This window comes from Phasianus colchicus, chromosome 4, assembly GCF_987193195.1.
Source record: "Phasianus colchicus chromosome 4, bPhaCol1.hap1.1, whole genome shotgun sequence".
Taxonomy (NCBI): domain Eukaryota; kingdom Metazoa; phylum Chordata; class Aves; order Galliformes; family Phasianidae; genus Phasianus; species Phasianus colchicus.
Window position 1 is genome coordinate 18200499 of NC_143439.1, and position 23954 is coordinate 18224452.

A 23954-nucleotide genomic window follows, 5' to 3' on the forward strand; every position below is an offset into this window, starting at 1 on the left:
CTGGGCAAGATATTGGATGTGTGATCTTACACACAGTAATTTCACTGTGTCAGCCTGTAAAAAGTTACATATGCTGTCATGGGAGGCTGTCAGTAAGATGAACACCCTCAGGTCTGTAGAACATTGTTAAACATCAGTTTTTCTTTGGATTCTGGAGATCCTAAAATGTGTTACGTTGTGGAAATATGCATTTCCTATTTCTGATAATTTTTGACTCTATCTGATCTGGAGTTGGATACCTATGGTTTAGTGAAGATTCATTTAGACTAATAAGAAATGGAAGCTAGAGATTATCCTTGAGATCTGCACTTCTTTCACTGAAACAATAACTGCTACCAACAAAATTGTGTAACTGACTCTAGGTATAGAACGAGGTAACTAGTGGAGCTGGCACTTCAAGTTTATCATTACTATATTTCAACTTTGCATACTGAAGTATAAATTCAGATGATATCTCATACAGAAAAGAAAAAAAACACCAACCACAACAAAAACCCTAAAAATACTATGATAAAAGGGAATGCTGAGTGTCCCCAGGCCCAGTGTAACAGAGGTAAATAGGGGATTCTGTTACTTAATAAAATTAGAGAACATGAGACAAAGAAATGGAGAAACACAGGTAGAACTCTGAAACGCTGTTTTTCCATGGCATGTGTGGCACAAAATGGTTGATGTGTTAAAAGGAGAGTATTAAACAAAGACCTGGGCCAATCACTATGTGGTGAGTATGTTGGTGTTGGGACAGTCTCAGGAATAGACACAGGCAGATGGGTACTCAGAGCTTCCAGGAAGGAGGAATTCAGACAACAGCTTAGAGGTAGATAATGTATGGAAGCACAAGTTGTGTGGCTACGTACTTAGTGATATCATTAACTCCCAAGACCAAATGGCTTTGATAAATGATTAAACAGCAACGCAAAAAGGCTTGTATGGGTTGTTCTTTTTGTTGTTTTTTTTTTGTTTGTTTGTTTGTTTTGTTTTAGTTATTTATTTTAATGATTCAATAACATGAAAAATGAAAGTACACAATGTGCCTCACTCAAGTTTGGAAAATATGACGTGCAGAAGCTTTACGAAGAAGCATGTTAGAAACTGAGAAGCTTATTCATAGTTAAGGCAGCCAACTGAATTTGCAGTAGGCAGGATTTTCACAGGGACAGCTTGTTTTGCCAAGTATCCTGCTGCTGCTTTCTTTCTGGGATGGAAATAACCAAGACTAGATTTATTTTGCCTCCTCATTTGTGAGCTTTAGATGGAAAAAGAAAATGTGAAGCTGTACAGAATTGTGTGTTCTCTTAGGGTAACAGGGCTTATACACATAGTAAGAAAGAATATCTGCATGGTGTGTGTAAACAAACACTGTTGTAAGCAAGTATAAAGTATCAGGGCTTTTTCCTTACACCCCGAAATGAAAGTCGCAAGTATTCAGAAGTAGTTTTCTGTTCAAGGGCAGCTGTGTATAGTGAGGGAAATGCACTTTATGCTGCAAGGTTCATATATATATTGTACAGATAAAGTATGTAAATAGAGATGCTCTCCAGCTAAGAGGAATATAGTTTGTTATTTCCCAGCTGTGAAACTCTTGCTCTGTCACACTTAGCCAGCTATAAGCAAGATTCTTTGCTAACAGTCCCCTTATCTCTGCCCGAGCCATGCCTTGCTCCTGAAAGTACAACCTTTTGCTCTTCACTGAGCATACATGAGCCTTGAGGGTAGTAATACATTCATCTGCCCATTCTTCCCTGAAGCACAAATATTTGCAAAGTTAATTAGACTTCTCTAATCTCAGAGTAACTTAAAGTAAGGTTCAGTAGGTTCTTGTAATGCTTAAGTGGGCTCTTGCTTCTTTCTAACAATTTCTCATTTCATCACTGTGAAGCTATCAGGTGGAAAAAAAAAAAAAAAAAAAGACTTTTCATTCAATTATTCATTTATTTTATATTATCTTCTTACAGATCTAAGTACATACTGTACTGTACTTCTGGGATGACTGAATAGCATTGCCTACCTGAGCTCAGGTAGACCTATACCCATGGAGCATCTTTATTTTACAGAAATAATCATTAGATAAGATTCACAGATTTTGCTGTTTCATTTCATTTTGGTGGAATCTTTGCTGCACTAATCAATATCAGGATCTGTTATTTCTTTCATGCTTCCTGGCCTCTTTAGAAAGATGCAGCATTGGCAAAATCAAAAAAGAACATAGTTCATCAATTTACATTCCTCCTCAGTATAGCAGGTTAAAAAACTGAGATCTCTTCAAAAATGACTTTCACATCATATCTTAAAGATTTCTTAGAATTTACACCTTCAAACATTTTGATATCATTGGGATTAAACATGTTTTTTTCTGTTTCCATGGGAACTTCAGAATTGAAATGGTGTTTATTTTAACCTGTAACTTAAGCCAACTTAAAATAAATAAATAAATCAGTCTCTACTCCGCTGACGTCTCATAAGTCTTCTCTAGGAAAAACTTCCTAGGTAGTCTGATAAGCAGAAAATACAGAGGGAGTTTATTTTTCAACTTTTCAGTTTTCTCTTTTCACAGAAATATTATTGAGTGCAAGTTTGTTTTCTAGGAGGTGAGTTGATATAGTTCTAAGGAGAGTTTTAAGAATAAATACATTTTTGAGAAAATTATATCAGTACCAGCAAAAGTTAACTCTATCTCTTGCTCTCTTACTCCATCCCCTTCTGCTTGTTCTCCATCTCAGCAAAATTCCCGTGTGAGGGAAAAGCCTGTCAGGGTCCAGAGTTCTGCACTAACATAGCTATAGTAGTTCAAGCTTACTTCAATTTTTCACAAGTGTAGATTAACAGTGAACACTTCTTGTCTTTCTAACAAACACCTTAATTGGAAGGGAAGGGTATTTTGCCCTGGTCTGCTCATAGATACAATCTTTATAACTGAACTGACTTGCACACTGAGTCTCTTTCTATCAGCTCTTCTATACAGAGATATTCCAAATAAAATATTTTGTGTCTCCTTAAATATGTGTACAGTCTTACACCATGTACCATTCTGCTTGAGGTGGATTTCTAGTCTGAAGAGTTAACTTGTTTGACTACTTTCAAAGTTTCTGGTTCTTTGTGCAAGACAGAACACCCACTATCAGGTAAATACTAGCCTTTCTGAAGCTGTGAGAATATCCTACTTTCTTTTCATATTCAAGAAAAGTTATGCGTTTTCTTCAATGTAATTTACATCTGTAAAACAAAATAATTTAACTTCAATAGCCACTTCAAAAGGAGTTTATAAAATGGATGGTAAGTAGTTACTTTTTTCTTTTGTTGGAATTTTCCTTTAAAACATCCTATTCACTTAAGTGCTGTATTGCTCCATTTCTGTTAATATTTTATTGCTTTCTTTCTTTTGAGAAGAGGCATCAGCCTTTTTGTAAAAGGCTAGATGGAAGTTGACTCAGCAAGCTAGTTGTTCTCTCCTAAACAATAGTCAGACTGTAATTGGGTGGGGCAGATGTCTTCATTCTCTTCTTCTGATACTTTGAGCCTTAAGGAGGAGAAAAGTTACAGACTCTTTAGAAGGAATTTATTCACTCTTGTACGGTCTAAGTTGTAAACTATTGCAGAAGTTGAAACACTCTATTAAGAAGTAATCTGAGTCTATATTAGTATAATAACTATCAATAAAATTGTCAAGAAAAATTGGAGTTTATCACTTAATGTTGAATACGTTGGCCTCTTTCTTAAGAACACCAGCGATACAAGCAATTTGCTGTATAGTCTGCCATCTAATATTTATATGTAGGTACATCTAGAAAAAATGTCTTGGCATATGACGGGTGCTATATGTTTTCTTTTACCAAAATATTTATGCCAACGGATATGTTTTCTCACTTGAGAAAATATATCCAGAGATTTTAGACATTTGTAATCATAGCCATGAAAGAAAGATTGAAGGCCATACTGGAAGGACTATAATTTTCACTTCTTATTTTAGAGGTAGAAACACTTGGTGCGGGCAATTTTCAAAATGTCATATCCTATCATTTAAGAGAACTTGTTGATCTGTATCTCTTCCAGGTTACCCTCCTCATGCTGCGTGAGTAGAAATATACACAGTAACCTGTTGTTGGAAAAATGATGCCAGGCTGCCCTTACTAACTATTTAATCTATATAAAAATAGCCGAGATGTATCTCTGTCCTGATCTAGTGCATTCACAATATGAGACATGCATTAATGCTTTGTTTGGCTCATTATAGAACAGTGAATAAATGTCCATTACAACCTTGGGCAGGTTGTGTTATTGGCAGTAGTGTGAATTTGATCAGCTGAATTGCCATCCTCTGTTTCTGTTCATCCATGTGTGATGATCAAAGATGTTTTCTGGAATAGAGATCAAAATTTGTTTATGATGTTACTGTATTACCTAAGAGGACTTACTGTATGTTAGAAAAAAATAATAGAGTGAAAGTCATTTTGAGCCCAAAAAATTGATGACTAGTTGTGATTTTTATTCTTTCAAAATCAATTATGCAAGTTCAGCAGTTCCATTTAAATCAACTGTTAGATATGTCCTCTGTAAAATATGCAAATGCATTGAATGTACCATATTTATGCCAATGAGGTATGAATTATATAAATATTTATGCAATTTTAACCAGCTATTTATTCCTAATAATTGAAAGTAATATTTCCAGTGAAGACTGCTGCAGTTTCAGATATTGATTGCAGCATTTCATTTAATCATCGCTGTACATTTTTTATTTGTAACAGGTTTTATACTGTGTTCATATGTAACTTTGAATTTGTTTCACTTTCTCCTAAATATTCCTATGTTGTTATTTAATGCTGCATCTTGATTTGAAAAGACAAATGATATCAGCATTTACCTTTAAAATGCAGTCTCAGTGTTTATGTGAGCACATTTGATCTGTGCTGAGTGCTAAGACTGTGATGGTATGAGTTCTGAAATGTCTATTCACTTATGCATTGTAATTAAATAATTAACTTCAGCACAGTTCACCAAAACATGGTTTCATCTATTCTTGATCATATCTGTAAAAGATGAGTGGTTTATTTACCCATCAAAATTCTTTCATTATAAGCAGCATTACATGTGTGAAATCTTTTCCTGTGCAACAGCTAGTTCTTTTATTCTTGTTATTTTCTCCTTCTAGTTCATGTATCAATTTGAACTCCACAGGAAGTTACTGAAAATATCAAGTTTTATCTTCAAATACTCAAAAGTTATGAGAGATTGTTCCCTTGCATACTGTGTGACATGATGATATTGAACCTATTTTTCTATGGTATATTAACTGGTTTTGTAGACTAGATGAAGTAAAAAATAATATCTTTGGTACTAATTTGCGTGGTCAAGACATTAAAAAAGAGCAGTCAGAAATGATAGTTTGGGACAGTTGAAGTGAAACTTGCTATCTTGGTTGGTAGCAGGTAATGGGCTTGTGCTACTCTTGAAACAAATTTGTTGATAACAGCTTTTAGGTTAAAAAATTCTGAGACTTGGAGATGATCCTTTTTCTGTTATTTGAGAGACTTAGTGTCTTAATTGTGATTTACTTTTTAGATGCCAAGTTTGAAATAATACCTTTCTTTTTATTTTTGCATTTATCTGATTTTTTTCCAACATTTTCCTGAAATATGTTTTCCAGCCTGTCTGGGTTTACAGGGTTGTCCTCTACTTGTTGTTTTTTCCCCCGTCTCTTGTGATTCTACCATGCCTATGTGCAGGGTTCCTAAAGTGAAACTGAGTTCAGTCTTCCATGCCTTATAAAAGCAGATGAGTTGCACACAGTCTGCTGAATTGCTGCAGTATTTTGTTAGCCACAGGATATGTCTGGTACAAATAGTCTAACTAGTAATATTTGTCTTCCCTTGATTATATCATCTGACGCTATGTTTTAGTTTCCAGTTGCTGTCTTCACGCTGTCTAACAGGGAAAAGACGCTCTTGGTTATTCCATCTGCATGGCTAGGTCTGTGTAAAAAAAAAAAAAAAAAAAAAAAAAAACCAAAAAAAAAAAACAGTAACAATACTAACAGTGTGAAATCCCTCAGAAGTTCATGATCTTTCTGGATCAGCTAGCAAGTAATTGCTTCCTCACTACTGTCACAAGCAAGCTATAAGTGCATACAAAAGCAAACTGTATCATGGTTGCCTAAGACCTTTTTCTCCTTTCTGAAGATGATTAAATAATGTAAATTAATTCATACATACATAATAAGCATCTGCGTGGTCAGGCTGCCAGAAACAAACACATTTACCACCATTGCCAAGAACCTGTTGTGTTGTGCAAGTGTGTCATTGAAGTCTGATACAGTGGCATCCCTATGACAGATTTAACAAGATTAGGTGACCTCCAAAAAAACCTCTTTGCACAGCATTATGGATAATGCTATGTAAATTGACAAGCAGCACAGACAAAAAGCTTAATAATTACTCCTTCTCCCTGTTAAAACATTTTCTCTTTTGGAGGTCAGTCCAGGTTAATTTATAGAGTCTGAAAGTGTCCATTACACGCACTGTAGTCATTTTTCAGAAAATGAAGGAAAAAGACCCAACAGTTTAAATTAGGAAAAGTGATCAGTGCAGATCATGTTAATAGGTCTTTGCTGAGCCTCAAAGGTCAGAGAATTTCAGTTTACAGTTGGACAAGCTCCAACAGAACAATCATTCCACATTAATGACCCTATCAGGTTGGAAAATTATTTTAAAATACCGAAAATCCCTCAAGAAACCATTGAAAAGTAATTTTCCCAGCAATAATACACTACTTCATTTAAGGAATTTCTTCCAAATAAACTCTGTGTCAGCTAATGTATGGTTCATACTTCCTGTCTCATGAATGCCTTCAAAAAACCAATTTCATTAATAATTTAATTTTAAGAGTATCCGTACTGTAGCTTGTGTAAAAGTTCTTGAGATGGTTGGTAACTTTATATAGTGCAAGAGATTATAGAATCATAGAATTGTTTGAGTTGGAAGGAACTCTTAAAGATCATCTGATCCAACTCTCCTGCAGTGAACAGGAACGCCTATAGCTAGATCAGGTTGTTCAGGGCCCTCCATTGTGACCATGAATGTCTCCAGGTATGGGGTATCCATCATCTCTCTTGGCAACCTGTGACAGTGCCTCACTTCCCTTATAATAACAAAAAAGCAAACCTTTTTCTCTTTTATCCAGTCCGAATCTCTCTTTTAGTTTGAAACCATTTCCCATTATTCTATCACGCAGACCCTGTTTAAGAGTCTGTTCCCTTCTTTCTTATAGTCTATCACATTCTGATCTTTATCAGATCAGAATGGATTATAATGTCATGACAGAATGTGTAAAACTTTCTGAAGTTTTTCAGATTGTTTTTTAAAAGGCACAGGACAGACGGCCATGGTTGTGTTCTGTAGAGGAGACCTGAGTGGGAAGCCAGGGGAATAGCGGTTGAGTTTTTTTTCCATTTGGATGGATATTTTGCTTTTGAATCCCATCTTCTAATAAACCACCAATCACCTCTTAGGGCAAGCTGGAACACACTCAGGAACTGGAAGCAGCCCCACTGTATCTGTGGAAGGGGTACCTGGATAGCTGAGCTGTGCTTGTTGGTAAGGGCTTAGCGGTGCTATTGCATTGGCCAGCTGTAAGACTTGCTGGGAACAGTTGCATGTTATGCTTATTATGCTGTGAACATGTACTGGTTTCAGTCAGTGTAAGGCTTTCTGCACCCGTGATTAACTACGCACAGTAGATGAAACCGTAAACTGCTAAACGTAGAAGGCAGAAGATTTCTCAACAGTGTGATAGATGATTGATAGCCAGCCTGGATTTTAAACCTGATGGTGTTTTGGAACAAAATTCTCCGATGACATTTTGAAAACATTTCATGATTTTTTTTTTTAGTTTTTTTTAAGGGACACTAACAGCTCAGAAGTTTTGGGGCAGTTTTGAAAAATGCCTTCAAGAAAGGGGTGTGAGCAGTAGATAATGCTTGTAAATATAGAGCTGGAAGAGTATTTTTTGTATGATTCTTCAGACTTGTTGAAGGCAAAAGGAATTGTTATATCTTATAAGTGAACAACTTCTTTAAATTACTATGCCCTGTTAAACTCCACACAATGTATGACACAAGTCCAAAACCCATTTTGCAATATTTTCCTTAAAGATTGGCAGCTCAGCATCAGAACTACTTTTCCAACTTCACCAGAATAAAAAAAGATGTAGGAGTGGGGGGAGAAATCATGGTTCATCTGTGCAAGTGAAGACTTGAGTCAAAGCTTCTCCATTCCCAGGTTCTTCTACTGAAGACACGGTGTGGGTTGATCACATCAGAATGGATCTTCCTCTGGGTTCAGACTGTATTGCCAAAAGAGAACCTAATCTTGCACAAGAGTTAGCTCTCATGGACCTTTCAGATAACTTTACTTTGGTAGATGACTTTTACAGACGATACATTATGCTAGCTGATACTCAGACCTACTTGCTATTTATAGATGTTGCACAAATGTGTTGCAGAAACCTAAAGTTCAAATGAGAAAAAGGGAAAGCATAAGTATTTCACAGGTATTTCATGTCACACAAAAAACCAGCAAGGATGGATTTTCCTCATTTTTTCACTCCAATACTACAACTCTAGCCTTGGCCTTATGACTTACTTGGTCTTCAGTTTTGTCTGCTTTGGATGCTTTTAATGCAACATATATTTGGTAAAGGTGAATAAAGTACTGTCTGCAAACTGCTGTGGAGGTTTCAGTGTTTTGCTGTTTGGTATGATTCAGTATCATCCGGTACATGATCTGGAAATCTGTCTACAGGTCAGTACAGAAGCTTCAGTGTTAATCTGTTCAGTGTATTTTAGTATTAATTCATAATAAAGGTTGTAATTCTAACCATTTAATTACGCATGTCCCCTTGGTATAAAACCCCAGACTTCAGTCAGACAAGCATATATAATCTATTGAGCATGTGGCAGAAGTCTTGGCTTCCATTTTGCATTTCTTCCATCCTGTTGCTTCATTATAGATGTTTAGAGAATATTTGCTTCATTCAAATTGATTATCTTGGTAGGGAAAAATTAATCTTAGATGACAAAGAAAAACATTTCTGCTTGCAAAAGCATAATAAATGCCGAGATGTTTTATCTTGAGGCAAATATTGGATTACAAACCAAGAAAAACTTGGAAAACAATCAGAAAACCATCTTGCTAAAGTAACCAAGAAAGCCTTTAATAGCATTATTCTTCTCTCCATGCAAGGTAATACAATACTACATTTGTTGCCTTTTAATTATGTTTTTTATTTTCTTTTATTTTTTTTCTGCAATGAGTTCTTATCTTATAGAAGAAATGTTTTGGGGGGGCTCGAGGATGAAGCATTCCTAGGCTACCACCAGTCATATGTATGAGTATATATTGATACGTGTGTAAAATCTCATACTAGAAAAAATAAAACATTTAATGTTAGATTCAATTAAAATGAAACAGTCTATCCGTACTTCTCTGTGTACAACTTCATGACTTGTTAAGTGCCTCATCTTTTATTTGCTGTATTATAAACTATCAGCTATTGGTCACTGCTAGGGGCAACATTGTAGTACTTGATTTAGCAGATGATCTTGAATTGCAAATTTTCTGTTTCTTTAAGATCCATAGAATACAGGGCTGCCTTGTGGGCTTTGAGTTTTTAATATTCTGTGGCAGAGTGACTCATTGATACATGTACTTTTTATTCACAGTAAGGGAAACATTAATTTAAAAAACACACCTTTCTTCACCTGTGCAAACAGAAGCAGGAAGCAACATCTGATAGAATTAATTTAGGGCTAAAATTCAAATTATCTTCTGATGTCTGAAGCTTCAGTTCTCTCTGTAGACAAGATAGATTTAAGTTCATGAACCCTAGAAAGTTTTGCGATGTTTACTTCTTCCCATTCACTTTTATTCCCTTCATTACATATTAGTTTATAGGAATTTCAACAAAAAGACTACCCAAGGGAAATTAGTCTGTAAAGTCCATTTGAAAACTGTAGAGTTCAACTGCCTTCTCTACTAAGCAAACAAAAAGAGAACTAATGAATATCAAACAAATCTGTCCTCATTACAGTAACACCTGAGAGTGGCTATCTATAATCATAAAGGCATTGGCTTCATAGTTCGGTGGCTTTTTTTTCTAATATGAAAGGGTCAAGGGGTCCAGCAGATGTGAATTATTATGACTATATCCTTTCTCTCCTGGATTTATTTTTTTGTAAGCTAAATATTGTGATTTTTTCTTCACATATAATAGCCATCATTTCCTCTTCTGTTTTGGCTTTAAAAAGAAATCCTGCTGTTATCACACAGTTCAGATCAGTATATTAACTCGCAGTAGATGTACTTTATAATAAGATATCCCCCTGGACTCAATTAACCCAAGCTACCTCAACTGTCTGCTATTTGGCCCCATTACATGTTCAGAATTTTGTGAGTAATAGCCAAAAACTTAACTTGCAGCTGTACACAAGAAAGTGGTTTCCCCTTTACACTAAAATATTTATGTTGTGCATCTTCTTTTCAAGCAATGTAAATACTTAGAGATTATATGGGTTTGAAACACTTCAGAGATATTAGGCAAACTACAATAGGAAATAATCCCTGGAGGATCATTAATTGTGGACATGAACTCTGTCTTCAGGCAGTGGTTGTTTAAGGTTGGTCAAATATGCTTGCAGGATGTTTGCCTTCTAATTTTCCTGCTATCCTGGGCTTTGTTTGATTGTCATTTCCCAATGTTAATCTGAGTATGTTTCATGTCTGGCATTAGGGTTTCCCAGTTTCTATCAAAAAATATCCATTTAGAAGGTGTTTCAGAGTTATATCATTCTTTATCTAATATACCAGACGCTTGGGTGAGATTTCTGATTGTCATGTATGCTCACAAAATAGCAAGCCTGCATTTGTACCTTGGAGGAAAAATATTTCTGATTCAGTTTATGAATTTAATGTAAATATTGATAAGTAACTCCTGTGACGCTGCCATGTTGTTTTTTTTTTTTTTTTTTTTTTTTGTAATAGAGACAAAGATTCTACAGGTCACTCTCTGCCTTTCCAAATGCCATTAGAACTTCAAATGAAAAAAGAGTGTATTTTATGTATTATGTCAGACATCAAACTGTTGCCTATTATTGCCTTTAGGAATGTAGAGATCAGCAGTGAAAGGTGAACAAAGTTTTTGAACATACTGCTGGCATATCTAAACAATGTTGCTGATAAATTAATTACGAGCAGCATAAAGACATGAAGCATCAACATTAATGTTTATAGCACATTGTAAATTTTCATAGTTACTTTTCATTCAACATAACTGGGAAAGCAGATCATTACAAAATATAGTTTTTCTAACGTTTTGTTTTCCTTGTGAATCTTGAATAGTGTCACATAAAATTACACAATGTGCTCTTCCTACATATTTACAGACTGTAAAACTTGTCTTGATTGACACACATTTGAAAGTATACTGACAATTATTTGTGAGAGAGCCTTTGAGAGGCAAGCCCAGCCTGATTATATTTTCCAAGTGCTGAAGACCAAGCAAGAAAATATTTGTCTTGGACCTGAAATTTTTAATATTTGTATATGTATATAATGTCAGCAACAAATACAGAGGAAAATATAAAATCAAAGCAAAATTTCCCTGGGCTTTTGTAATTTGATGCGTAAATTGATTTACCCTGAAGTTGAGGGCAAATGTACAGTTCAGTTCATAGCATATGGCCAGATAGACCCTTTGACTTCATTGTGCACGTTAAAAAGTCATGTTCATGAGTTATTTTCAAACAGATGTCGTAGCATAAAGCAGAGATGACTTGAAAAATACAACCATAAAATCTGAAAAAGCTGCTTCCAAGACAGCAGTGAATTGGTTTGCATTAGTGACTGTTGAGAGCAGACTGTTTGTTACATAAATTCATTTAAACGTTTTGGAGAGTTTGCAGTCAGGACATAATTTTGCATTTTTAATGGCTTCATTAAATATCATCAATTGGGATTCATAAATATTTTCCAGATTGATATTTCTACTCTCCTTGTAATATAGAGTCTCTCCCTGTTTGGTATTAATGCCTTGCAATTTTGCATGAGACTTGCCTTAAAGCCAATAAATATTTATTAGGAAATAATATTTTCTAGTATGGAAACTGGTTGGACTGAAGTCCTTGGCTTGCTTCTGTATTATTAGAGGTATTACTAGTTCAGGACATTAAATAATGATAGATACTTGGACTATGCTTTCTAGAGTGTAGTCTATATTTTTCCCTTTGCTAATAAGTTCACATATTTCTGTTCTCTCACATGTTCTGCAGTTGTTTGACTGTGCAAAATCTAGGCTCATAATTTAGATGTTTGCACTCATCTGGTCCATGTATCAGTGCAAAGAAGAGAAAGAAGTGATATAAGAGCCGCAAGCTTCCAGGCCACTAGGATGATCTAAAGCCACAGGCAGTTTTAAACAGATTTCAAATATACCTGTTGTATTAGAGTCCTGTCTGGGCCATTCGAGATATCCAACTTACTTTATTTTTTGTGATTGTTGTGACATTATCCTTTTTTGTACTCTATTTCTTTGTTTTTTTCTTTTCTTTCTCTAGTTTCCTCTATTACCACCATTTCATTTTTATAAAGCTTCTTTTTCTGGTTGCCTTCTCTGTATGACTCCACTCCAGCTTTTGCAGTTAAGTTTCATCTCCTGACAAGTCCATCACTGACACCTTGACTGAACATTCTATTTTCCATCAGACATTCCTCTGTGCCCTCTGTACATGCTACAGGAGAATGCAAGCAAACAGGTAGACAGCTAATGATCGTATTGGTTGCTGTCCTTGTCTCCCTAGTAATAAAGAACATCATCACACCTTTTGTTGCACCATAACTTAAACTGGCAGCACTCCCAATAACATTTCTAGCAAGGCTTTTCACTCTGCAGTAATCTTCAGTCAGCTGGGACCAGAGAGCCTGAGAAGTAGAGTTATTCCCAGTCTGAGATTTCTAAAGAATATGTTATATTTTGGCTCTCTACAGTACAATTTCCAGCAGTAGTTTTAAAATACTCATATGATTGCTCTGGGGTCTGGCCGTATGGCTCAGTGTGTAAGTAAAATTTCAATCCTCTTTCTCTGAGTTAGGTGATAAATTTTCTGCTTTGCTGATAAAAATTCAAATCTCAGTTTTAGTGAGAAACCAAGCAGTTTGAATGTAATTCATGGCTTTCTCCTTGAGTACTCCGTGAGCTTATTTTAAATAAAGCAGCTATAATTGCTAATAATAAGAGCTGGAAAAAGATCTCAAGTAAGTTGGAAATGGTGATTTATTCTGCCAATAATATGCTGGATTCAAGTGAATACTACAGACAAAATAGGGAAATACCTTTGGTTCCTGATCTGCTCTGCTCATCTCCCTTTGACTGTTCATATTTCCTTCCATGTGTGACCAAACTATTCTGTTGGTAATAGAGTATATAAACATAATATAAAAATGCAGTATAAACCAGAAAAGCCCAGAAATTTCCCTTGCATGACACTGGAGCTGTGGTACAGGTGTGACATGGACAGTGTATTAAAATCTGCTCACGGCTGAGATGAGCAGAGATGACATGCAGCCTGGTTGTTCTCCAGGGATAAGGAGGTGAAAAAACTTAGCTTGCTTTCTGTGACCTTCCATAATGAAATCTTAGGTACCCTTAACAGCTATGGCTACTAATGCATTTGTGGCTCATTGTGGATATTGAAAACAATAGGTGTGTATAGGCAATGGTATTTACTGGAATAATCTAAAAGTAGAAATTGTTTTTCAGAGAAAATTCAGCAGCTTTTCTCCCACTACTGAAAGATAAATGGCAACTGAAAATAATTTTGTCTCTTAGTGTCTTAGGTATTAAAAACCTTTTTATTACTAAATAACACAAGCGTAGCATGCTGTATCTGAATTTCATCTTGTTTTTTCCAGTACCTAGTGAGTGAGTATGAAGAAAAGATTTCTGCAAGAATTTATAAGGCAAATACAATTTTTTCGCTATCTGCAGTAAATCTAGTCCCCATAATGTATGATTTACTTGTCTGCAGAAGATACTATATTTCAGGATGAAAAAGATGATAGAATGTCTGTGTTCCTTTTGACAATTAGCAGCTTCCATGACTGGTTATATTCTGATTAAACTGTCTAAATAATTTTGTGCTAATAAGTGAATTCTGTACTTCTTAAAATCTTTTGTAGTGTTAGATTGTCATGCAGTATTTCTCATAGGAAGAGGAATGAAAGCAAGGATATTTCTGTTATAAAAAGCTGGAATTGGTGGTGTTTTTTTTTTTTTTTTTTTTTTTTTCTCTTTCAGTTTCTGACAATCTCCTCGATTTGACAACTGTCACAATTATGTATGCCATACTGTATTTCTCAAGGACTTTTCCATGTCATAGGCAGAGGTGTTGGGAAATAAGTATTTTGCTCAGGGATGATTTTCAGTGACATGACTATCTTGATGGCCAAAATATTGTTTGTTTTTCTTTAAGAAGGTTGCAACTAATTACTCATGATGCAATACATATATAAATATGTACAGGAGATGCTTCAGTAGTAATGCCTCCTATTTTATTATAGTGGGAAAAAAAATTGTAACACTGACATTCATAGAATCAGAGAATCATTAAGGTTGGAAAAAATATCTTACGATCATCTAGTCCAACCATCAACCCATCACCACCATGCCTGCAGTGTCCCTCAGTGTCACATTTACATGTTTTTTGAATGTGTTCAGGAACAGTGACTCCACCACCTCCCTGGGCAGCCTGTTCCAATACCTCATCACTCTTTCTGAGAAGAGATTTTGCCTAGTATCTAACCTGAACTACTCTGACGTTACTTAAGGCCATTATCTCTCATCCTATCACTACTTACCTATATTTCTCTTCATCTCAGGAAAAAAGACAAGCTCAAAATCTGACTCAAATATTTATTTCAACAGAGCTTCAGAAGGCTCTTCAACAATTTCTATCCATCTCTTAGCAAATTTTATTGTTTCTATACATAGTTTTAATATTCAAAGTAGTTATGAGAGGGGGAAAGGTCTGTACTTTGCCAAGAGCTCTTGCCAGGAACTGATGTTTTCTCTGTAGCTTTGCACTGTATATGTCTGCTGGGGAGGAAGAATCATGGAATTAAGCTGCTGAATTTAGCATCAGGAAGATTTAAAATGTGGGCTCAAAAAGACTGAAATGTTAGGGAGAAAAAAACTCAGAGCTTATTATTTTCAGGTTATGAAAGGATAAAACTGGTAGTATGTTACAACTGAGATTGAACTGTGTGCATTTGAATATAGCTTCTCTTCTAACGAAAATTTGTGATGATTAAGCTGTTGTGGGCTGGATTGATTAAAGGGATTAACTTGTGTTTGAACATATGTGTTTATGTAGCTTACATTTGTGATATGCATGTATAAATCTATTCCCACACAGAAGACTTGATTGCTAGACAACATATCTCACTAACATAACCTGCTAGGAGGTGTAAGAAAAAAAAAAAAAGGAAGCTATTTTTTCCTGCATTACTCACCCTGCTAGTATTGCTTAATTCTGTATTTTTATCAATAATTAGTTAGCACTATGCAGAAAGCTGGAACCTCTTCTTATTCCAGTTGTTAAGGAAGAAGTTCATACTTTTATTCAATTTCCTGAAGAATATGGCTATCAATCAGATCACCTGTTCATCCATATGTTATTTTTCACATTTTGCAAACTTACTATGTTGTTGGCTGTACTTTTATGTGAGGCAGGTGGAATTTTTGAATCTTTTAGTATGGTTTGAGGTTACATCATCAGTCTTTGTGATAATGGTATGGGCAGCTTGTAAAGTAGTGATACCTTAGCAAGTTAATTTTAAACTAAGAAATCATTCAATCTGAATATGACTCTCCTTTAAGAAATCTCTCTTCCTGTTCTTTCATTTCTGCTTTGTCCTGTAAAGCATACCCTTCTAACCCATTCGCTTTGCCAGAAGAAAGCTGCTGTAGCAATGCAGTGAGGGATTGCTCCCTAGTGACTTATCTAATAAAATGTTTTTTTTTCATTTTTTTTTTTCTTTCTGGAAATGTCACATATAAATAAAGGCCAAAGATCATTCGACATCTCTGCCAGACTCCCTCCATCATGCTGCGCTTACTGTCACAAGACATCTAGTTTCAGAAGAGAGCAGCTGTGCCAAGCGTTCCTAACAAAAAATGAGTACCAGTCAAAACTGTTTTGGCTTTGACTACAAAATCTGCAATTCAGGTCAGGGTCATAAAAAGCTTGCAAATGTGCATCAAAAGTCACCAGCTGCTACTGCTCCCACACTGTCCACAATGCGGGTAAACATTCCTTCAATTAACTAGCATCTTTATGTTACTGTACTTGTATCTGCCAGGTGTGCTGTATGGGAGTTTCCTTTGCTTTTGGAAATCAGCATCAGGATTTTCATGATGGTCACAGATCCCTTTCCGAAAATAAGAAAAGGCCATGAGACTGCTACATCTTAGACACTAGCTTTTTTCCTGATCAATTTTTCTTGACTTCCTTTAATATAATTGGGTTTTATGGAATTATGTAGCCCGACAATTACAGTATCCATATTTTTCTTCATTTAAGTTGTGCTGAGGGAATTGTATTTTTGTAATCTTGTCAGTTCACTTATATTTTCTCTGATGTATGGAAGTATGTGTCATCTGGGCAGGGGTGAGTAAATGTGTCCCTTTTAGGTCCTTTCTCTTGCCCTCCTGCTCATACACATCCTACTTGTCAAGATAGCAGATGAATAATTTGTTCTTTAGTCTGACTGTATATTTACTCTACCTAATTTCCCTTGCTCTTTCCAGGTCTTTAATTCTTTTCTCCCCTTGATTAGTAACCATGGTGCTTGTAATGTGTGGCAATTATAGATTGGAACATACCAGCATAGAGTAATTTATGCAAAAGTAATTACTTAAATGACTCTTCATTATGTTGCAATCAAATCCTAGATGCTCTGGTATAGATGTTACATATCCGATCTCAGCATGCTGCTTGAAGACTTAGAGTCCAATTCTGAGATGATGTAAATCAGTGCTGCTCATCTACACAGACCTAGTGTTTTGAGAAGGGCTGCACAGGCTCACTGTGAGCAAACTGAAACTCTGACTCAGTGGTATACAGCTATGAAAGAAAAGAAATTGAGCCTAAAAACTAATGCAGAAAGGTAGGTTTGAGTGAGATTGAACTATTTTGAGAACAGTAACCATAACTATATAGCAACGACACTAATGATATTCTTTCCTCTCTGAAAGTCATTTGAGATAATTTTCAGCATTTTTACTTGAGTCACTGAGCTAGACAAAGTGGTGAGTGATGTTTATGTTGATCTTAACTGTAGCTGATTGTAATTGATTCGTTTTTGGTTGTTTTTTTTTTTTTTTTCACCTGTGGGTTGGTAGTTGGCTTGCTGAAGAATTTAGCACTGTTGTAGTCCCAATTTCTATTTCAATCCTGTTTAAACTTTATAATAACAAAATTGCCTTTGACTTTGTTCTCTTGGCAATCTGGGGCAAATCTGACAGTAACTGATTTGGAGGACTGCATTGCAAGATGCGTAACTGAGGCTGTGCAATGTTCTAATGAAATTAGTATGTCTAGTTCATGTTACAGGATAGTCAAAAGCATTTGTGGAGAAAGTTGCTTTAATTCAAGGTATTATAATTGATTGCATTCTGGCTAATATGGAAACTCAACCTCATTTCCTCTGTAATTCAGAATGAAATCTAAAAATGTCCAAATCCTCTGATGATGCACAGAAGGGTTATTATCAACCGTGAAAGTCTTTGTGCAAGCATTGGTTCTGCATTTTAAACCATCAGGTTCTATTTGCTGTGTTTTGAGGGAGCGCAAGCCCTGTTTGCTGATCAGTTTTCAGCACATTCAGTAAATTTCAGAATTTTCAGAGATTTGCATAGAGCAATTCTAGCTCAATCAGGGCTCACGAATTTATTCCAGGAAAGTCTAAAAATCTCTCAACGATGGTACTTAACATGGACAGCAGGAAATGCCAGTGAAAATCCATCCATCTTTCTGGTTCAACTGCTTTGTCATTAGATAAACAGCATGGCACCTGTGTTTCACAAGGATATTTCTTTCAGCAAGAAACCGTTTCCTGCTTTGTCTGAAACATTATACTGCTAAATGTCTTTATTCCTTTGCAATTCTATCTCCTGAGCTCCTTTGTATTTATTAGGAGACAACAGCAAGCTGACCTCAATTTGCTTATGAAGATGTGGTGCCACACATGAAACATTTTAATGTATATCATCCCCTAAGTCTGTGTTAAAACTGTTACTACTTTGGCCTTATCTTTTATTAGTCTTCTCATTTTAGGAGATTCATTTATATGTGAACTTCACTTGCATGTTATGGCTTTCTCACCATATGTCTAAATAATGAAATTAAAATAGATGCTGGTTGAAACATATTTCTCGTACAAGCTTCTTTCAAATAATTCTTTCAGACTGCTGAGACAAAGATAGAAATAAGAGATTTGAATAGGCACTTATTTCCATTACCTCTCTTCTTTCAGAATGTTCTATAACAAATAACTTGTTTACATACAGAATTGCTGTGCACCATTTCCCTTTATTTAGTCCTAGGGGTATTTGTTTGTTTGTTTGTTTGTTTTTAATGATACTAGAGGATTCATTTGATCAACAAGCTTTAGTTTCCTGAAAGCACTTTAATTGCTAGAAAATGACCTAATGACCTTCTTTTTATCACAACAAGGATCTATATTCAGAACACATTTTGCTCTGAAATACGCTGTATAAAAAGGGCATTGTGGAGTGGCAGACATCTTGAACAAAACTTTAGCAGTTTTTAATGTTGTACAATGTTGTACTGTTATGCTCATAACTCCAGGCTTAAATATTTCATTGCAAAAATGTAGCTTCTTAGGAGCATTACTGGAGTGATTTGTAGGCAAACTATAGGTTTTTACTCCTTTTGAAGAAAGGAAAAGTATGTGCATCACGTATTCAACATGAAAATAGAAAGATCCCTTTTTTATAAAGCTATCACACAATTTTGGGTTCAAATTTTTTTTTTTTTTTTTTTTTTAAGGATGACCAATTTATTCCTAGTTTATGGCCTATTTACCTCATCATACAACACTTGGAAAGAAAGAAAAAAGCACACATCTGAGGGAAAAATGTGCATTTCTCATGCTGACTTCTCAATTTAGGGGATGTGTCAAGCTAGCAAATGAATGTATGATTATCCCATGAGGGACTATGTGGTCATTTGTTACCCAACCAAGAACACAGGACAACTGAAAGAGCAGATTTCAGTAGCCTGTAGCCTGAAGTATCCAGAGAGTTGACGGATACAGTGAAGGCTGTGCCACAGGCTTTTTGCTAGCAAAATAAAAGCTAATACAGGTTTGTCTTCCTGGCTGAAATTCTTCCTTCATGCATCAATTTCACTGATCGACTTATATTGCCATGCACTGAAAGGTATAAAAAGCAGATCTACAGTGAATGTATATTCCCGTACAAAAGTAGTTTATGAGAAGTGATGATTCATGAAAACAGACCACAGTGGAATAGTTCTTGCTCTCAGCCTTTTCTTTCCTAAATATACACCATCAAAGACAGAATGTTCTTTTCCCATTTCTTTTCTGGATTCTCTGTTTTGCTAAGAGGAACACATTCAATCAAAAAACAGAAAACAATTAAATTTTAAAAGGATATACTGAAACTTGAAACCAACTTGGAAATGCATAAAATGTGAAAATGCGTGCCTGGAGTCAGGCTTGTGGGTATTGAAAAAATGCATATTCAACTTTAATTAGGTATCAACTGACCCAAGTTGTGGAGGGAGGAGGGTGGAGGGGACAGAAAACAGTGCTTTTGTTAAGTTATATGTATGGGAACTGTTGAGTCATGTTCTGAACCATTGTTTGAGCACCTGTGGAAAAGACTGTCAGCCCTGAGAGCACAGGTGAATGCAATTCACCTGTGCAGCCAGGAGCGGTGGAGACTGGTTCCACCTCTCTTAGACCTCATTTAAGGACTGACTGCAGCTGGAGAAGGATCTCTTTCTGGAGATCCCTCTTTGGTAAATCTTTCCCCTGTGAGCCTAGAGTCTTCTGGTATGGGTAAGCAATCTCCATTCCTTCCTTTGTTGCATTTTTCTATTGTGCTGGTCTTTCTATCATCATGCCATTGTTGTTATATGTTTTAACACCTCTCCCATAGTATTGAGCAGTCTGAGTGCTACAGATATAAAAATGTAGCAACTTCACGGCCTCCGTTTTAAATAATACTATGCTTTTCTTGAATAGCCCTATGCTTCATATTTTTTTGTTGGTCCCGAGTATAGTAAACAGCTCAGATTCTTATAATCTTTAAATGAATTTGTGTTATTCAATTGATTAGATTAATTTCAATTAGTTATGTAATTTAAGTTAGTTTTATTTATACTCATTGGACTTTTTCTAAATCTTCTAAAGGAAGTAGAGACTGGTCTTTCAGATTTGCTGTGTCACTAGACCTGTTTATTTCACTGGTATTGTGATGATACTGAAGTCTGTAACAATGATGCCAGGTATTGGGAAGTGATGACTGTTTATCAATGGTAAAATAAAAAAGTAAAAAAGACCTGTACTGCAAATCTGATCTAAATGCTTGATTATGAGTCTTGTCATTTGGGTTGCTTGTTTGTTTTTGTCTCCGCTTTAAAAATTTTATTTTTCTGGACTCTATTTTCAATCTTGATATGGAACAAATAATTTCTACTTGCACAAGTATTTAACTGTATCTTGTACTGAAGCCTTGAGGAGTTTCATTTATTTACTTATTGAAAGTGCCTGTCAAATCAATTTACTCAAGATCAACCTTGTCTAACAGAGAGAAAGTGCACATTTCATTAATTAAACAGAACAATAAAGCCCAAGAGTCTATGTGGAGGATGAGAATGAAAAAAAATAACAGCTGAGCTGCTTTGCGCTGTATTGTGACTGAAAGACAGTCAGTGGAGTAATACCTTCAAAAATCACCATTCTGAATGTGAAAGAGGAATGAATTGCTATTCTTAGCAGTGGAAAGGAGAAAGAAGGAAAATATTTCAGTTTAATATGAGCTTTCGTAAGGATAAATTTTGTACAAAGGAATGTACATATGAATGATGTGGTCTGCGTAATTTCAGCATTGGTGAGATAACTTTTTGAAATCTGTAACTAATTAAAGCTGCATAATTTAATAGTTAGATTCAGTTAAGGAAAAATATATCCAGATTTGACAACTTACAAAACAAAGTTTTCCCAGTTATGGTTTTTGTAGTTAGTTATTTCAGTTTGCAAATTGGCTATGGAGTGTTTGTTTTTTATTAACACCAAAAATTAATTCAATACTACCTGCAATTTCAAATTAAACAATGTATATCAGGCTGCTAGATTTTAATATTTAAGCTGTGATTTTACATAGAAATATAGAATTGTTAAGTTTGGGAAAGACCTCTAAGATCATCTAGTCCAACTGTCAACCCATCAGCACCACGCTGATTAAACCATGTCCCTCAGTATCACATCTATATGCTTCCTGAACACCTCCAGAGACTGACTCCGTCACCTCCCTGAGCAGCCTGTTCCAATACCTCAATGCTCTTTCTGAGGGAAAATTTCTTCTAACATCCAAACTTAACTTCCACTAGTACAACTTAAAGCCATACATTCCCCCTCACTAATTACCTGGGAGAACAGGCCAACCCCCTCCATGCTACAACCTCCTTTCAGGCAGTTGTAGAGAGTGAAAAGATCCTCCCTGAGCCCCCTGCTCTGCATACTTAACAACCTCAGTTCCCTCAGCCGCTTTTTGTAACTTGTGTTCCAGAACCTTCAACAGCTTCATTGCCCATCTCTGTGTGTACTCCAGGACTTCAGTGTCTTTCTTGTAGTGAAACTCAGTGCATTAGTCAAAGTGCAGCCTCACGCATGCTGAGTACAGAGGTACAGTCACTTCCCTGGTCCTACTGAAACACTTTCTGATACAAGTGGGGATGCTGTTGGCCTCTTTGGCCACCTGGGCACATTGCTCGCTCATGCTCATCCAGCTGCGGACTAATACCCCCAAGATTCTTTGCACACCTTTCCAGCATCTGTGTCCCAAGTCTGTAGCAATGCATGGGGTTTTTGCGACTGAAGTTCAAGACTGGCACTTAGTCTTGTTAAAGCTTACTCTATTAACCTCAGCCTTTCCAGATCTCTCTGTAGTGCCTTCCTCCCCTCGGACAGATCAACACTTCTTCCCAGCTTGTTGTCACCTGCAAACTTCTGAGGGTGCACTCAATCCCTCATCCAGGTCATTAGTAAGAGAAAGTGAATAATCTATTTTGTGGATTTGTCCCATATTTCTTTGCTTTGGAAATTGTACTGATTTAGTACGTACTTTTACTTCTTTCTTATTTAATAGGTTGTGTTAAAATACAAAGATCTTAAAAAAGCTTTTTGGGAGGGAAGGGGGGCGTATATTCCAAAAGCGCTAAATAATGTTGAAGTGTTAGGATTTCAGTAACGTTACAGTAATATATATTTGTTCCAGAGGATGCACAGCTGTGTTATAATGATCATCGTAAAGCACCTTTTATACTCTGATTTCTGCAGTTCTGGCATCTACTTAGCTTTTTACTCCAGCATAATGTAAAATATGTAGAGAGCAAAAAGGAGAAAATATTTGAATGTATTTATCAACCTTGACACTAATAATGAAATTTATGGAGTTATTTTCTGTAGCCCTTAGTTCCATGAACATGTGTGTTCTGTCTTCAAAGGAACAGAGAAAGGCCAGTTATTTCAGAGCTATTCTGTTCTTAAATTTTATTGAACTTTGCAAAAAACTTCATCCTGTTGAGGGTCTCGTACTGTAGGATTTTCTGTTTTGCTGATAAACACATTCTGGCACTAGAATAGCAGTAGGCAAGATGTGGCAAGACTTAGCATGTCCAGAAGAACGAAATTACTGTCTTCTTGGCTTATGACATACGTTGTCAGAGAAATGGTAAAGGTGGCATGGAGAAGATGCTCTGATGGCCTTGTTATTTAGATTAATAAAATCAAAACAGTAGCACAGATTATGAATATGGAACTGTTTGTTACTATCTCTCATAGCAGTAGCATAACAGAAGGGATGCAGGCCAAAGCTATGAGAAAACTATTTTCAAAGGATAAGAAAATGTACCTTTTTCATGGTTTTCTGTAAGCATTGACCCTCTGGAATTTGTTGCCAGTGGGGAAAATGAAGATAAACTGTAGTCGGGAGGTTCATAAACCATTAGGCTAACCTGTGGCTGTAGTGTGTAGTGTGGCTGGGAAAGTGAAGCCTTTTCTACCACACGTTCCTGAGTTAGTACCTGGAGTTGCCTGAGAGTAGGAAGTGAGAATGGAAGAACTGCAGATATTGATCTTTTAAATAGATTTCTTTGCCTGCTCCAGTCATCAGCCTACTTGGTTTCATGTTGAAGAGAGACATCACTGGTCTACAAAGCAGGCCTAGGACTGCACTTACTTACACTCCTAAGTAAGTCTGCAATTTGAAAAATGTCCACAAAAGTGTAGTAAGTATTGCTGAATATGAATTGTAACTGGGCTGGTTTCCTGTTTTGTGTTTTTTTTTTTTTTTCTGTTGTTATCTTTGTTCTCATGCATTCTCTTCTTATAAATACATCAGGAACAAGATATCTAGAGGATTTCATTCATTATCTCACTTTTCCTCTAATGTTGCTCAGAGTGTGTTGACACAGTTTTAGTTCTGCTGCATAAAGGCATGTGCACATCATGTACATCTTGTCTTGCACAAATCTAAATCGCTTCATAATTTTGTGCTATAATCTGTGCAGAGTTTCTCCAGACAAATAATAAATTCCAGAAATGCTGCTGACTCAACTGTAGAGTATAAGAGGTTGT

At 35.9% G+C, this 23954-nt stretch overlaps 1 protein-coding gene across 3 annotated transcripts in view; it reads left to right on the forward strand.

Moving 5' to 3' along the window:
• Positions 1-23954, forward strand: part of GRID2 (glutamate ionotropic receptor delta type subunit 2) — a 690114-nt gene that overhangs the window by 319477 nt on the left and 346683 nt on the right. The window contains exon 1 of one of the 3 annotated variants that reach the window (XM_090138804.1): positions 20053-20153. The exons of the other annotated variants lie outside the window; for them this stretch is intronic. Coding sequence (XP_089994930.1) covers positions 20150-20153 — 4 coding nt within the window. The 5' untranslated portion in view covers positions 20053-20149. Of the gene's footprint in view, positions 1-20052; positions 20154-23954 lie in introns of those variants that run through there. 3 annotated transcript variants of the gene reach the window in all.